At 35.6% G+C, this 16,583-nt stretch overlaps 1 protein-coding gene across 2 annotated transcripts in view; it reads right to left on the reverse strand.

Annotated features, from left to right (window-relative positions):
• The window catches only part of LOC113236584 (protocadherin-like wing polarity protein stan), a 126,817-nt gene that overhangs the window by 35,740 nt on the left and 74,494 nt on the right, over positions 1–16,583 (reverse strand). For both annotated transcript variants that reach the window (XM_026472723.1, XM_026472721.1), the window contains exons 4-16: positions 11,290–11,491; positions 11,024–11,164; positions 10,620–10,843; positions 9,734–9,859; positions 8,380–8,546; positions 6,918–7,060; positions 5,473–5,640; positions 5,013–5,200; positions 3,156–3,393; positions 2,196–2,400; positions 1,666–1,818; positions 940–1,160; positions 327–498 (exon numbers count right to left, since the gene is read on the reverse strand). In XM_026472723.1, coding sequence (XP_026328508.1) covers positions 327–498; positions 940–1,160; positions 1,666–1,818; positions 2,196–2,400; positions 3,156–3,393; positions 5,013–5,200; positions 5,473–5,640; positions 6,918–7,060; positions 8,380–8,546; positions 9,734–9,859; positions 10,620–10,843; positions 11,024–11,164; positions 11,290–11,491 — 2,348 coding nt within the window. The remainder of the gene's footprint in view (positions 1–326; positions 499–939; positions 1,161–1,665; positions 1,819–2,195; positions 2,401–3,155; positions 3,394–5,012; positions 5,201–5,472; positions 5,641–6,917; positions 7,061–8,379; positions 8,547–9,733; positions 9,860–10,619; positions 10,844–11,023; positions 11,165–11,289; positions 11,492–16,583) is intronic.

Consider the following 16,583-nt stretch of genomic DNA (forward strand, 5'->3'; position numbering starts at 1 on the left):
ATATTCCAATCTAAGGCAACAGCTCTACCAACTGAGTTACAGATCGAGTCAGCGGACCTTACGAAGTCTTCTATGAGTTTATTACAGATATTTGTTTTTGGTTTTAACGGCATTTTTTGCCGTAGCACCACCTAGAAATCTATGAAAGTTTTTCGTCACTTCACACAGCTGCCAGAGGTTGACAAGAGTACTCGCTTCTAAATTGTAATATTGATTGTAATCAATATTGTGATATCTTAATACCATGATATTTATTCACATTCCAAGTAAATTTTTAATGCTGAACAAAGCTGTCATCAATCTGGCCTAATATAATGTGGACTTACCTTTAATAGAATAATGTACAACAGCATTGGCTCCTTCGTCGGGGTCGTGAGCATAGATTTCTCCAATAGTTGTGCCGATAGGGCTGTTCTCTGGCACGTAGAACGTCAGACAATCGCTTGCAAACACGGGCGGGGAATCGTTTATATCTTCTACTTTTATGTGGACTATCACCTATAAAGAAATTAAATTTACGCATGGTCACATATTTTCGTAACAGATAAAAAAAATCTCTAAATTAATGTGGCGATTAATTTTGGCACGTAACAAAGAGTAAGTGGCAAACATGTAAATATGTATAAAATAATTAGAAATAAAATTGCCCCGGCGTGGCAACAGATGCTGATTTGAGTCCTGTCAGATCGAAGGAATTTTCGTTTGTGTTATTCGATGTTTGTATCAATAATAATAACAATATATATGTTATATATTTTACATTTCCTCATTATTTTTGTAAAATTTTAATCTGATTTCGGATACATTCAGTTAACATTGTATTATGGTCTAGTTCACTGTAATGTTTTAAAATTTATTTTATTGAAGTTACTTATCTTAATATAAGGTTGCATTACGTATTTCTCTTACGTCAGATAACAGTATTACGGAAATACTTACACTAGAACTTTGCGGTGGAGTGCCCCCATCGATAGCCAAAGCCTTCAAGTCGTAAGTAGCAACTGATTCTCTGTCCAACGCCTTGTTAGTTCTTATAACTCCGGAAGCAGAATCGATGACGAACGACCCTTCTTCCTTATCTTTCTGATCTAATTCGTAGTGAACTCGACCGTTGAGGCCGACGTCCGCATCTGTTGCACTCACTTGAATTACCGATGTACCTGTTGCAGAAAAGGGAGTCTTTTTAAATCAATTTACTTTTTTGTTTAAGTGACATTATATTTTCAGTTACCTATTATACATATATTTTTAAGCAGGTGATTTTTTAACTATGAAGAAAAGGAAAGAGAAAATCTTATTTTGGATTTGTAGAGTTCAGAAAAAGTTTTTTATTACTATACTATTTATTACTATAGAGAAAGACCGTTTTATCTCCCACCACTATTGTCTGTTACTAAAGTCTATATGTAAAGTATTTTTTTAATTATTTATTTATGTGTTAGATAACTAAACGATTTTTTTATTAGACGCCTGAAAAGCTTTATTTCTCATAGTTTCCCCGAAAACATGATTTAATCCTAACAAAATTTATATGGGATCAACCTAAGGATGAAAAATCATCAATTTATTAAAAATATATGTAGTCTATGTTTACACCCACATATAAAAATAAAATCTATTTGAGAACGTCTTGTCTTCGAAGTTTGCAAAAAACACTAGACGTACCAACTAAAGCATCCTCCATAATGCTAGAGCTATAAATTTGTTGTTTGAATACAGGTTCGTTGTCGTTCACATCAACTACCGATATTTCTACATCCGTTGTGTCTGACAGGGAAGGTACACCACCGTCTCTTGCTGTTACTGTTAATAAATAACCTGAAAGTGAAAAAAGTTTAAATTTAACTGCTAAGTAAAGTTATGATTGAATTAATAAGTCTCTAAAAGTTTCTTTTGTTAAGATGACACATTTAAATCTTTTTAATTTGGCAACATGACGAATTCTCGTCATGTTGCCTTACACAAATAATTTTGTTAATTGATTTTTTGTTATGGTTATATCATTTCGCAAAAAGAAAACTTGAACTAAGAAATACAATTTAAATAAATTAAAAACTATTGTTACATATTTAAATGAAATCTAAAACATAAATGCATAGTTTCTAGTCCAATTTAAACTTAAAAACTAGACCAAAAAGTAACAATTTTTAGACATTAGCCCACCGCCGCTCTCGTTAAGTGTATTTTGAACTCACCACTCATGGTTTCTCTATCCAACAACTTGTTAGTAGTAATAGCTCCTGTCTGTGGGTTGATACTGAACTCATGTTCATGATGGGCCACAGCCTCGTTGGATATCTCCGAGCTGAGCGTATATGTGATTTGCGCATTCATTCCTACGTCACTGTCCGTTGCTGATACTACCAGAACTGTAGTACCTATTGGAGCGTCTTCGAACACCTGGGACAGAGTTTTAAGAGGAGTAAAATTTTTGTATTAACATTTTTATTGTCAAATAAGTAAACGTTACATTTATATGATTGCGCCACTGAAAAATAGGACAAACCTTTTAACCCGTACAATAAATTACGTAGCGGGCCTAAGGGTACCCACGTGGGCACAGACTTTAACACGCTTACGCCAGAAGGGCGAACTACTGCAGAGACTTGGCGTGAGCACATGCTAAACTAGCTTCGTCCTCACCGGTATGGAGTGTAAATGTGTTTCAAATAAAATTAATTCTGCTGAAGTCTTGTATGATTATCATGTTAACAAACATGATCAATTTAGAATACAAGCAATGCCATTTAGTGTATTAATTTCTGGACTTCTAGATTACTATAGAAGTCCACGAATACCTAAAATTACATTTCGCAATTGTTATGTGTGTTGTGTTTCACAAAAAAAATACTTTTAAATAAATGCACTTGAAATTTCAACGACGAATATTTGTAACAAATACCATGTTAATTTGTGACAGATTATTGCACATAATGCATAATGAATTTAACGTCAATTATGTAAAGTACAAATTAGATATGACTCAAAAAACAGATGGCCAAACAAACGTCTTTCGGAGAATTCTTGCGCTGTCGCGGGAATTCCCGCAGCTAGCGTACTGTATCTATGTAGATATCGCTGCAATGTAAATTGAGACTTATTCTTTTGTCAATTAATTTTACGTTTTCAACTTACATAGTAGATCGTAAACTTACCGATGCGGTATAAGGAGCATTCTCAAAAACAGGCGCGTAATTATTGGCATCAGTAATATTGATATGCACCATTGCGTTGTCGGACCTACCGCCGGAATCAGTAGCTGTTATTGTGAGTACATATCGCCGTTCTTGTTTGAAGTCAAGCGGTTGTGCCACTGTGATCAAACCGCGACCATTTTGAGAAGTTATTGAGAATCGACCGCGTATATTGCCGCCTGTTATTTCGTAGTGCAACCTGAAAATATTCATTTTGTAAGTACCTATACCTAATAACTGTCAAATTTTATTATTGATATTTTTTGTGAAATAACTCCACTAGTTTTGTTAGGATATTTAATACAAATATCGAAAACATACAAAAATTTCTTCGACACACAATGGTGAAAGCGGCTATGCACAGAGTCGAAGAAATTATTCTGTGTTCGATCTTTGTATTTAATAATCATGAGTATCAAATTGGTCAAATTGGTCATGCTACACTAACGCAATTGTACTTCTTGTAATATTACAGGACATGGATTGTTTTGGAATTGATTTTTTAATTTTATTTCAAATTTATGACGTGTCAATAAAACTTTGTGTATTTTTACAGTATTATATACAAATATTAATTTAAAATTACTGCCATTTTTTTTTCAAACATAAACACTTGTTATGTTACTGATATGTTAATACACTTAATTCAATTTTGCCAAAATTACAATTACGTCAATGTAGCACCAAATGAGCGAAATATCAAACGAGGTTAACATCTTTCACGACTCATTTAACACGTTTAAAAGGGAATGTAACGACTGTTCTAAGGGCTGTGCTAAAGGAGTTTGTATCTTTTATATAGCTTTTGTAATTAATTCGCAACAGAACATAAAAATAATACAATATAATTGAAATTGTATATCTTGAAGTTATCCTTCATAATTGCTGTAATATTTATTTTATTGCATAGTTGTATTTAACTACCAGAATATTCATATATTTTTTTATGAAAATACTCACTAGTTTGTTTACACTAGTTACGTAGTTTCTTGTAGTGCATTGGTACAATAACCGAACAACATAAAGAAAAAACTTTTATAAGCTTCTCACAGGCGGCGCTGAAGGCATAAAAACCGATTAAACCTAATTATAAGGATCTGCAACAAGCACACAGAGCAATTCGTAAGATGTGCTGACTCGGTCTGTAGCACAGTTGGTCAGAGAGGGAGCCCCGGTGTGGCAACAGACATTGGTTCGACTCCAGTCAGATCGATGTGATCAGGATGTTTTCTTTGTGTTGTTCGATCTTTGTATCAACGATAATACTGTTGTATATAAGTTTAGAAAACAAGACAATGTAATCAATGTTTCTCAATGTGTGTACTGAAGATGGTGTATCTATACATACAAATAATATTCCTTCCAAAACAGTAACTTTCAGAGTTAAACGTTTAAGCTTGAACATGTGAAAGCTAGTTTGAAAATAATAGGGTGTACCGGGAAAACAGCGTTTTCAATACTAACACTTTAAAGAGACAAGAAATGTGTCTAAGGATAACTTCGTAATTTAAAAAAAAATAAAACCTAAGTAACGGGACGAACAAGTCGTGCGCCTGTTCATTACAGTTGCAGTAGCACACACTCAAAGCTTTAAATCTCAAAGATCTGAGGGGCACTGCCACTGAGCCGTAAGTTGACAAGTCCCATTTGTGTCTGTAATTTCACCAGCTCCCTTACCCATCGAAACCGGAACCGGAAGATGGCAGTATTTCCTTGGACGAACTATTTCACAAGGAGCTTTACTGTTATTAAAACGTTTCCGTATATGGAAGTACAGCTGTATGTAAACTTAATGTCCCTTTCGCCATATCTGCCTACCTGTTATCCTCGTCAGCGTCAGTGGCAGTAACAGTGACAACGGGCGTGCCAGGTGGTTCATCTTCCGCAAGTTCTACTTCGTACTGCGGTGGTGAGAAGACGGGGTCGTTATCGTTCACATCTTGGATTACTAGTACAACAGACGCTGTGGCGGAACGTGGTGGAGTACCGCCGTCTGTAGCTGTTACCTAGTGATGTGAAAATTTTAGGAATATAATGGACCATCTTGTGTTAGATATACAATATTATCCAGAGGGAAAGATTGACAAAAGTGGATATTGCATAATTAAAGATTTGAAAAAGCTAGGAAAGAAGTCAAATTGCAGATGAAAGGCTAAGAAGTCCTGGGAATAAACAGATGAAAAAAGAAGATAGTATAAATAGAGAATAGAAACGTGACTGGAAGTAATATTTGGCTTAATACGTTTTATTTCGTTTTAGAAACGAAATAAAACCTTACCTGCAACTGGTATTTAGATTGCACTTCTCTATCCAGTGGTCCAGAAGTATAGACCCATCCGGATCTAGGGTCTATAGTGATGGGAAGTTCGTTATTACTATAGTCTTTATCCGTTAAAGTGTACGTCAATTCTGCATTCACGCCTTCATCGGCATCGTAAGCTTGCACCTGGAAAGGGGACATAAAATTTTGATTGTGTTTCTTGCTTCTCCACCGTGTGATTTTGATTATTTTTTGGGAAGTCCTATGGTAACGGAACGAAGTTGTGTAGGCTTGGCGTAGAACTATCGCTCGCTCGAAAGGCGGATCTATTTTCAAATATTTACAAAAAAATAATCAATTAATCAGTGATGCGACTGACCTCTGCTTCTACTTAACTTTAACTGCCTCCGTGGCCGAACGGTTACCATGCCGGACTGCCACGCAGAGGTCCCAGGTTCGATTCCCAGGCCGAGAGAAATAGTTGTATGACCTACAATTATTTCTCTCGTGAGTTTGGGTGTAATTTGTGGTTGTCTATGTGTGTGTCCATGGTACCCGCGACACAGGGTTTCCCTAGTGCGGGGCTATGTTGAGTGTGTGCGTTATTTATTTATTTATTTATTACTTCCGCTCGCTTTTTCACATCTGTTTCCTTTAAACGGAACATTTGCTATAGACGTTCGCGATAGATGAGACGCGCGGATTACTTGGCGGTGGGACGTGCGTTTTTAAGCAGTTTTATGTTAATTGCAATTAAGAAACTAAAAACAAAGTCCTGCCTTTATCCTGTTAATCGGTGTAGATTTTTGTTTTTAAAGTGTTAATTTGAAGTCCACTTGCACTAAAGTTAAGTAGGTCTTAGACCAATGCTTAAATTGATAAGACAATGTATTATGAGTGCTTTTGCATGGCACGGACATTTTCTTATGGTATTCACATATCACCGAGTATGTAACCAGAAATAGAGACGAAATCTAATATGTTTGAAAACGGTTCTGCCATATCATTACAGTGAAAACTGCGCTCCGATCGGCCAGCCTGAATTCGAAACAATTGGCGGGTGTCGTCGTTTCACTTCAAATCCAGAACTTTAACTTGAGTTATGCTATAATGGACGAAAAGTGGAAAATTACATATTTAGTATTGAATTATCGATGAAAATGTGATTCCGTTTGTTTTGTAATTAGAAGTTTTGCTATTTTTCCCACACCACCGAATGGAACAGCCTCTCATAGTTAGAGATATTATTTTTATTACAATAAATAGAGAATATTTTTGGAAATATAAGGAGACATACACACAGGTCAGTTGTTGGCGCTGTACTATTTCAGCTTTCTAATTTGTGATTTCAGTGCACACGACAGTTGATATTTAAAAGTCATATAAGCCCATTTGCCTGATGAGTTGCCAGGGATGTACTCGATGGCACATATTGAAACTAGCCGTGCTATTTCTATACGTACCCTAACGATGCTATATCCAACGGCAACATTTTCGCTGACCGACTCTTGAAACAAGGAGGTGTAGAACCTGGGTGCATTGTCATTGACATCTCGCACGTTGACCAGCAGTTGTGTTGTGTTGGATCGAGACGGGCTACCTCCATCTGGGAAAGAAGTCGTTTTTCTAGTGACCGGATATGAGTGCCTAAATTATGTAATTAGATAAATAATTATTAATCATAGGTTTCCCTTCATGAAACAATAGCAATGTTCCGTCGTTACAAAGAACTTATTATTACAAACTGACTAAGTTTCGGGAACGCACTTCAAGGACAAGTAACTTCGAGTATAAACTTATTTGATAATAATCTCAGTACAGAGTACCTACTAACATTCCGGAGAATATATTAAGATTATCATTTCCTAACTTTAAAATTTACATTAAAAGTAATTTAATTGAAAAGTCATATAACAAAATTTAAGCGTATGTTTTAGATAACGAAGAGAGAAGTATGGAAAGACAACAAGAGTGTAGATTCCACACAATTATGATTCAATGTGTATTCCGTAGCATTTAAGTTTATTTGAAAAGAGCAATCCCTAGAGTTTCTTGCTCGTTCTCCTGAGGGAGGTCAGCGTAGTGAATGAGCAATGCCTTAAAAAGTAGCTTAAAAAATGACATTTTCAAGTTTAGAAATTTTACCTATGGAATAAATGATTATTTGACTTTGACATCAAAAAATCGACCTCAAAAGTTCGTGGAATTACATCTATTTGCCAACTTTCGTTGAAATCGGTTACCGGAAAGTGCACGAAACCGTATTCATCCCCCTGTTTGCCACCCTTAGAGGTGAAATATTTTTTTCAAATTTAAATGGGATCAATACCGAGGTCTTTCTCTCTTTCCAACAAAAAAAAATTATAAAAATCGGTTCACAAATGCCGCCGGAGTTATCACGTAACATACAAACAAATATAAAAATACAGTCGAATTGAGAAACTCCTCCTTTTCTGAAGTTGGTTAAAAAGGTATAACTTGTACTTAATACACTAAACTTTTGATTATTAAAATGAAGTCAATATATTTTTTTATGGTTAAATATGACTCTACAACCCTACTACTGGGCACAGGTCTCCTCTCGCAAAGAGCGGATTTGGGCTGTAGTCCCCACGCGGGCCCAATACTCTTTGGGAACTTCACACACATCATTGTTTTGCAGATGTGTGCAGGTTTCCTCACGATGTTTTCCTTCACCGAAAACCTTATGGTAAATTTCAAATTAAATTTCATACATAAATTCCGAAAAACTCAGAGATGCAAGAGAATCCGCGACTCTGAGAGGTGGTCAAATCATTAGGCTACCTACCACAGCTGTGCACACTTTTGAAGGTACGAATTGGTAAACAATAGTCAACCTAATGGAAAGTGGTTACCCTTTAGGTTATAAATATATCTTAGACTAAAATATTGTGTCACCCTTACCTTGAGCTCTAATAACAAGGCGATAGCTCCTAACTTGCTCGTAATCCAGCGGCTTGACGAGAGATACATCCCCGCTGAGACTATCGATCGAGAATTGCATCTGGGTGTTGCCGCCGATTATTGCATACCGAATAGCTGCGTTTGCGTCTAAGTCCGCATCCGTTGCTCTAAAGGTATAAGTAACATCTTAAAACATTTGAATAATTAAAAATTATTTAAAAAAATATATATTCAGCGGTTATTTTGCGGAACAAAGTAAATTTAAAAAAAAGCGCAAATGAATTTACTTCCATTTTTTTTCTCATTATTAAATATAAAATTTAATTAATTTATTTATTCTTTGTGCTTTATACTTTATGATAGACATCTAGGGGATATTGGATAGTCTGCATGAACAATATTAGCAGTGGGAACAGAAATTTATGGAGTGGAAAATTCAAATCGCCAGACGGCACAGCGGGTGGTCTCGTAATGATAGGTGTAGTTTTAGGGCGGCGAGACACGACTGCTATTATTTTTATGGTGCTCCTTGGTAATATTGTCATTCGTGGAGAATGTGGATAGTATAATATAATGCATACATTGTCAGTCCCTCTCGTTAGATCATTGTAATTATAAAATGTAATAATTGTAGAGATAGTTGGATATTCAGACTAGGTTTTTCTTATTAAGTAAACTTATAAGTAAAAGAAAAAACCTTGTCAAGGTTTTATCTTTTTTAATTTATATTTTATTTGGTTTATTTATATTTTAGTAGCAGTAGAGTTAGTTCCTTGTTAAAGAGTTCGTCCAGGGAAGTACCTACTGCCACCTTACCCATTACTGCCGCCAAGCAGAAATGTGAGCATTACTGCGTTCCGGTTCGGAAGGGTAAGGATGCCGGTGAAATTACAGGCATATGGGACTTGTCAACTTCTGTCTCAGGGTGACGGGCACAGTGGCTGTGCCCCTAAGATCTTTGCGATTAAAAGCTTTGAGTGGCATTGCAACTGTTATGGATAGGCGTTTCGCTTACCACCAGGCGCACGACTTTTTTGTTCCATCACTTGGTATTATAAAATTTAAAAAAAAAAACCTTTTTTCATTGCGTTAAGATGATATTAGTGCAACTAAAAATTTGCTGTCCCCGCTGAAGATGAAGATTAATTTGATTACAGAAATAATCACTTACACTTGTTCAGAAAATTTACAAAAAGCTGAACTGCATCTTCAACACAGGAGACAACTATTTGGCCATAAAATCGTACTAAGTATATTAGTACTACTACTACATCAGTTTACATGACATAAGCGCTCCGTAGTCACTGAGTGTGTTAAATAATATAAAATTATCAAATTAAGGAAAAAAGCTCACTTGATCCTTGCAATAACGGGATTGTCAGCAACAGTAATATCCTCATCTATATTCACAGTGTAGGTCTTTTCGCTGAACTGAGGGTAGTTGTCATTGTCGTCCAAAATGTTTACGTAGACCGTTGCTCTAAAAAGAGACAAAGTATTATAATTTTAACGTCGGTTTGTTTGAAAAAACAAATATACGCGATTTAAATCCGGAAAAATAGTTTCATTTATATTATAATTTTTTGGCTGTTTTTTTTTGGTGAATAATAATTCATTATGTTTTTCATTATTTTCGTAGCAATCAAAGTAATTAAACACGATATGATAAAAGCTTCTAAAACTTTTAGAAAATTTCAAAACACACATTATTACGTTAATAACATATTCTGAAAAAAGTGTATTATCTACTAAACGTGCTCCAAGTATTGACGGCCTTCGGGGTATACTAGCTTGCATACCGGTTTTCATGGGATCGCCATCTCTGAGATTCCGGATTCTATCCCCGGCCTGGCCACTATAGAAAAACTAACTTTTCTATATTGTCTGGGCGTTTGTGGTATCGTCGTTTCTGATTTCCATAACACAAGTGCTTTTGTTACTTGCTTTGGTATCAGATAACGTAAGTGATGTTGTATAATATATGTATGTTGTGTGTTTCGAGTTCATAGGTTTTCGCGATTGTTACACAAAGGAAATGAAACTATTTTTCCAGATTTAAATCGCGTAAATATCATCGGTTGAGTCAATCGTGACCATTGGACCTGTAAAGGGCCCGAAACGTAGGTTTGTTTGAAAAAACAAACATTACCCGATTTAAATCCGCAAAAATAGTTTCATTTCCTATGTGTATATGTCGTTAAATTCAAACCAGTAAATGAAAGAAACAGAACGATACTTACGTGCTAGACAAACGATCAGAAACAGGGCTGGCCTGATCTGTGGCTTTAACAATTACAGTATACCGCGCAACTTTCTCTCTATCTAAAGGTGATCTGGTCAATAATGCTCCACTTCTGCCGTCTACTCGGAAAACCTCCTGAGTGTCGGGCTGTTCATTGTCTATTGAATCATTACTGTCGTCAACGCTTGCCTCTGCTGTTACTGATTCTATGGAATATTCAACCTACGGAGAAAAGGGTTTGACTATGTAATCAATAGTTTCAACAAGATTCTTACTTTCTGAGTTTTAATAAATCAAATGTCAGAAAGTGAGAATTTTGTTGAGGTGTTTCAAAGCCTAATGATCTACTTTGGAGTCCCAAGTCTACTTCCTTATGGTGAAGGGTAGTTGTGTGGAACTCACTTCAGCATTTTTGCCAAAATCCTGGTCTGTAGCTTTAAGGGTCAGCACGGTGGTGCCAGGGCTGGCCCCTTCCCGCACGGAAGCTTCGTACTGAGGCATCTCGAATACCGGTGCGTGGTCATTGCAGTCCAGCACATTGATCTGGAACGAGAAGATAAATTCGTAACATGGTCTGGTCGCTTTTTGATGTTTTAACATTGCAATTACTATTCAGTGAAAATGTTGGTATTTCTTAGTGCACTAGAGTTTTCACATAAGTATGTCACCTGTAATGTAGTAGTACCACTCCTGGGCGGGAAAGTGTCGTCCTGTGCCACAACTCTGAAATAATGCACATCAAGGCGTTCACGATCCAGCCTAGCTTGCGTGGTAATTACGCCAGTCCTGGAATCTACGGCGAACATCCCGGCCGAGCGAGAGTCTAGTAGACTTGACATGGAGTAGGTCACTGGGCTGTTTTCTGGATCCCTGTAAGAATAAATATATTCATGAATGATTGCTTAAATTACGGAAGTCATAAGGACCATAATATAGCGTTGCCAAAAAGGCGATTCTTATTTTTAGACGGCTACACTATACATATGGAAGTCATGGAAATTACTACAACATGCTTTAATACTTAAATAAAATCTTAACTTTAGGCATAAGCGGGACAATCAGTATAAATCCAGTACAATTAAGTTAAGCAAACATGTTTTTTTTGAGATTTTCTTGAGAAATAACAAAGGTGGAACACACAGAAAAATTTCGTCGATCCGATGTGACTTGAACCCACGTTCAGACTGCACCGTAGCATTGCTCTAACCATTAGCCACAGGTCCAGCCAGTTACCGAGGTATTGCCTGTGTTTTTATTATAGATCTTTGTATTGATTTATCGGCAACCGTCGCCGCTAGTGACACCTAGTGAGAGATTTTTGAATAACCTTCTCACCGCAGTCGATACCTTTACAGGATATCAGGATCATAACAACTGACGCATATGTCGCTTTTCGATCAATGTATTTTATTGAGAATTTTTTGTGAAATAACTCCACTAGTTTAGTTATGATTATGAATACAAACATGATTTGTTGTTGTTGTTGATACAAAGACGGAACAAACACAAATAAAATTCCTTCGATCCGGCGGATCGTTCCATAGCTCTGTTGGGAGATCGACGATAGCGCCAGCTCGGTCAGGTCGTCGGTTCGTGTCCAGCCGTATTTAAGCCGTTTGTTGATACAAAATCAATAATAACAACGAACTAGTGGAGTTTTTCAGAAAAAAATTATGAATATATTTTGTACTAACAGTACCTAATGGTTCATAAATAAAAACAGGAATGTCTATGGGGTTTATGAACCTGCAATTCGTCGTACCAACGTTGATGGCTTGCACGTGAGTTACCAAAGTATAGCTTGGATTACGGAAACGAAACGTACGTAATAAAGACAATATTTCTCAGATTACGCAGTAATAGTGCTTTTTTGAGTTGTTAGACGTCAGTAAATGCATTTATATTGCAAGTTCCAGAATAATGACGTACAGTTATCTTAGTGTTTGTTATTAAGTAGTATTCTGTAATAAAATTTAAAAATCGAACATTTATGGAATCTTGTGTACACTCCGATAGAATGAAATTATATTAAATTATGGCAACCTGTGGTACGTGGTTGATAAAGTTTCAAGTTTGACAATTAAGATTTAAATTTAACTCTCACGATACGATATTACGATACGAGCGGTCCAATTATGCAAAAAGTCAAGCCTGATGTGTTCTTGTTTAATAAAAGAAAAAAAAAAACGATTTGCAAGTTCGTGTAGTAGGCGATAGGTCTTAGGTAATTTGATTTATTAATTTGATTTAATTGACTATACATTTTTAAAGATAAAAAGTGTAAGCTTTTGAAAAATTGCCTTATGGTAATCTGTATTTCCACTAAGAAAAACCTGGGTTCTGTATTTATCAGATACAAAATCACTGATTATAAGCGTACCAATTCGCACGTCAACGAAAAGAAAGCCTGATTATTGTATTGTTCCGCCCCTGATACGATTAGCGATGAAAGAGACTTAGCGATTCGACTCCATTTTATAGGACTCGACTCTAAAATTAAGATTGGAGGTTCGAGATTTTATTAATAAGACTCAGTCGTTATACTACAAGACTTAAAAGACTTATACAACTTAAACGACTTGAACGACTTAAACGACTCGAGTTGTTTGCAATGGACTTATACCTATTTTATGTCTTATTAAACCCGAAGTTTATAAATAAAAATGACGTAGTATGTACTAAATAATCACGTTTATGTACTAATCATAAAAATTAGGGTTTAAAGAGTGATTAAGCAATAGGTACGAGATTTCAAGACCTGATTATGTAATGATTGCATACAATGCTTTTTCTGCGGGTAAATTAAAATACTAAAATATAACCAATATTTAAGTCTATGGAAATCCAGTTCTAACGTGCTGTTTTTTTTATTTTGTGTAATATTGGTCTGTAACCGCTTTTCTTATTATGAAGTCCGGGGTACTTTTGTTTAAACTTCTTTAGAAACCCGTGCACAGTAGTGAGATACAATCTATCTGTAATATATAGAACAAATATATACGTAATAATCTCGCCTGTCATCCATTCAGGGGTAGGCAGAGAATGTGGACCTCCACTTAATACGTTCATAAATAGTATGTTTCATTCATCATTATGGTCAAACGACAGTACCAGACACTAAAATTTGATAAAATACTTTGACTGTTGGGTTCTGTATCCATTCATTTTTATATTAAAGAACAAATGATTCCTAACTGTCTTCTATGAATAAAGAATGCTACGTTAACATTATCCATCAATCGTGAAATAAATATCTTGTGGATAGAAATAAAATCACGCCATACGGCTCAGTGCATGCAGTTGAGTTTCGACTGCATGCAGTTAATGCGTGAAGTCGCGATCAACTTCATGTAGTCGAGGTCTCGGATGAAGTTGAATACTGCTTCACGCACACGGTAAAAACAGCTTACTTAGAAAAAGACAAAAATTTTTTATGAAGACAAATTTATTAAATCCAACAAAACGATCCTCTCCCTATAGACGCTAGAGAATAATTACTTGATAATAGTAAAAAAACGCCCCAAAAGTGTATTTTAGTTATAAGCAGAGGTCGGAATTAGGTAGAGTTATTTACGTACTTACACTGGTTCCATGTTACGAAAGAATAAAGTGGATATGCCTCAAATCCCAAGATTAATTTTGAAGAGATTTATTTAATAAAGAAGGTATTCTCTCTTACCCCATTATAACCACTGCACGCGTGACGCCGACGTTGCCAAACTTACATCAACGATATTGAATGTCCGTAGTTGCAAAATTCCAATAGAAATGTGGCAACGTCGCGCGTGTGCGCACACAACATGGCTTAAGAAAACAAAAGAAAACAATAAAGGAAATGCGGAGCACTCCCCGTTCAACGAAATGTACTAGATTTTGTCTCTTTCTAAGCTTTTAAGCTTTTTATTTAAAAAAGTCGGTTGACTCATTCACAGAGCTCATTCACTTACCTCGGTTCGTAGAATGCGCTCGTTTGTTTACTCCTGTGTTTTGTGTGGTGAATTTTGTTTGACCCTGGCTTGTTATTCGGATTCTGGACTTCTACTAATACGACTATTTTGGCACCCATTAACGGACTTTGATTTGACCTTACCGTATTGGATGATTGGGTATTTGAAGTTGTTGATATACTTGGTAAGTTTCTTGGTAATATTTTTATTTCATTTATATTAGATTTTCCCAATGTAGATTGTTTCTTGTATTGTTATGTAAATCGGTATTGTTTTACTTAAGAGGTCCTTTGATACAATCACAATAAAGTAGCACTGATTTTAAATGCTACTGAAGAAGCTTAACGTTACTCAGGTTCACGCCCAAATTAGCTTCTTTTAACAAAGACCGAGTGAAAAAGGGTGTAAAGTGAATTATTAAATATTCACGGTGTTTTTCTAGATTTCTTGCGCTTACTAAGCAATAGATATATACTTCAAATATATAAATAATGTGTATTACTATAGTTGCTTTAACAGTGAATCTATACATAGTTCACTTCCCACCATCTATGCTCATCAACTTATTTGCCCTATCCCATACTTACAAACACCCTCAAATGGTTATCTAAGAATTTCTTTAACTTATTTGCGCTATCTTATACTTACAAACACCCTCAAATGGTTTTCTAAGAAACTCTTTTTTTGCTCCAGATTAATACTTTGATTAAAAGTATTACTATGGCGCAGAGTTCAATCAAAGAGGCTACCGTCAACAAATGGATCGAAAATAATCCGGAGCTTCTTTATGACCATGCAAGTGGATTAATTTACTGCTCTAAATGTGAAGCACATTTGAGAGCAACTCGCCGAAGTAACGTAAAAAGACATCTAGAAGGAGCAGTACATAAAGGCACGAAGAAAGAACACCATACCCCTTTAGAATTTTACTTCGACTTAATCGAATTTTTGATTCTTTGTAACATATCATGGTCCCAACTGTCCAACAATGCATTTAAATCATTCTTTGAAAAATACATGTGTTGCAATTGCAAAAATATTAAACTTCCTAGTGAATCCTTACTGAGAAAAGTGTACCTGGATCAGCTTTTTAAAATCAGAGTCCAAGAGATGCAAAGTAAGATTGCAGATAAAAAACTATGGCTTTCCGTAGACGAAACTGTGGATTACCTAGGAAGAGCTGTCGTAAATTTGTTGGTGAGACCATTAGAATCTAGTGGGTGCCAACGGCCGTACTTATTGGCATGTAAAATGATAGATACTGTAAATGGAACAACTATATCACAGTTTGTTCAAGATTCTTTGAAAAATATGTGGGGAAGTTCATTTGAGAGCAAAGTAGATAATGTCAGAATGTTATGTACAGACAGTGTGGTATACATGATATCAGCAGGTAGAATGTTAAAATCAACTTTTCCAAAAATGTTGCATTTCACATGTTTAGCCCATGCTCTAAATCTTGTTGCAGGGCAGATTAGAAAGGAGAACCCTACTGTTGACAGTTTAATTTCAAATTTGAAAAAAGTTTTTTTGAAGTCACCAAAAAGAATTAAAATTTTTAAAGAAATTTGTCCGCATTTATCTTTACCTCCTGCACCTGTAATTACTAGATGGGGTACTTGGCTTCATGCAGCATTTTATTACGCTAAGCATTTTCATGAAATTAAGTCTGTATTGTCTGTGCTGAATAGTCAGGAGGCAAAGTCAATAGAAAATGCTTTACACATTTTTAATAATAATGACAACATAGAAGATGATTTAAATCGCATTTACGAAAATTTTGCAATAATACCAACAGCTTTGACAGCACTTCAGAAACCCGATCTTTCTCTAATGGAATCTTTTCAAATATTCGATACAGTAAGATTACATTTGAGATGGGCAAATTGCGAGAGCTTAGAAGATAAAATGGAAAAAATCATGGATAGAAATCCTGATTTGGACACTATTAGAAATGTAGCAGAAAACATTTCTTCTTGCAATAATGACGAGGAGGACGAAGTATTAAAATTTGC

Source organism: Hyposmocoma kahamanoa, unplaced genomic scaffold, assembly GCF_003589595.1.
Source record: "Hyposmocoma kahamanoa isolate Upper Pololo Valley unplaced genomic scaffold, ASM358959v1 92, whole genome shotgun sequence".
Lineage (NCBI taxonomy): Eukaryota > Metazoa > Arthropoda > Insecta > Lepidoptera > Cosmopterigidae > Hyposmocoma > Hyposmocoma kahamanoa.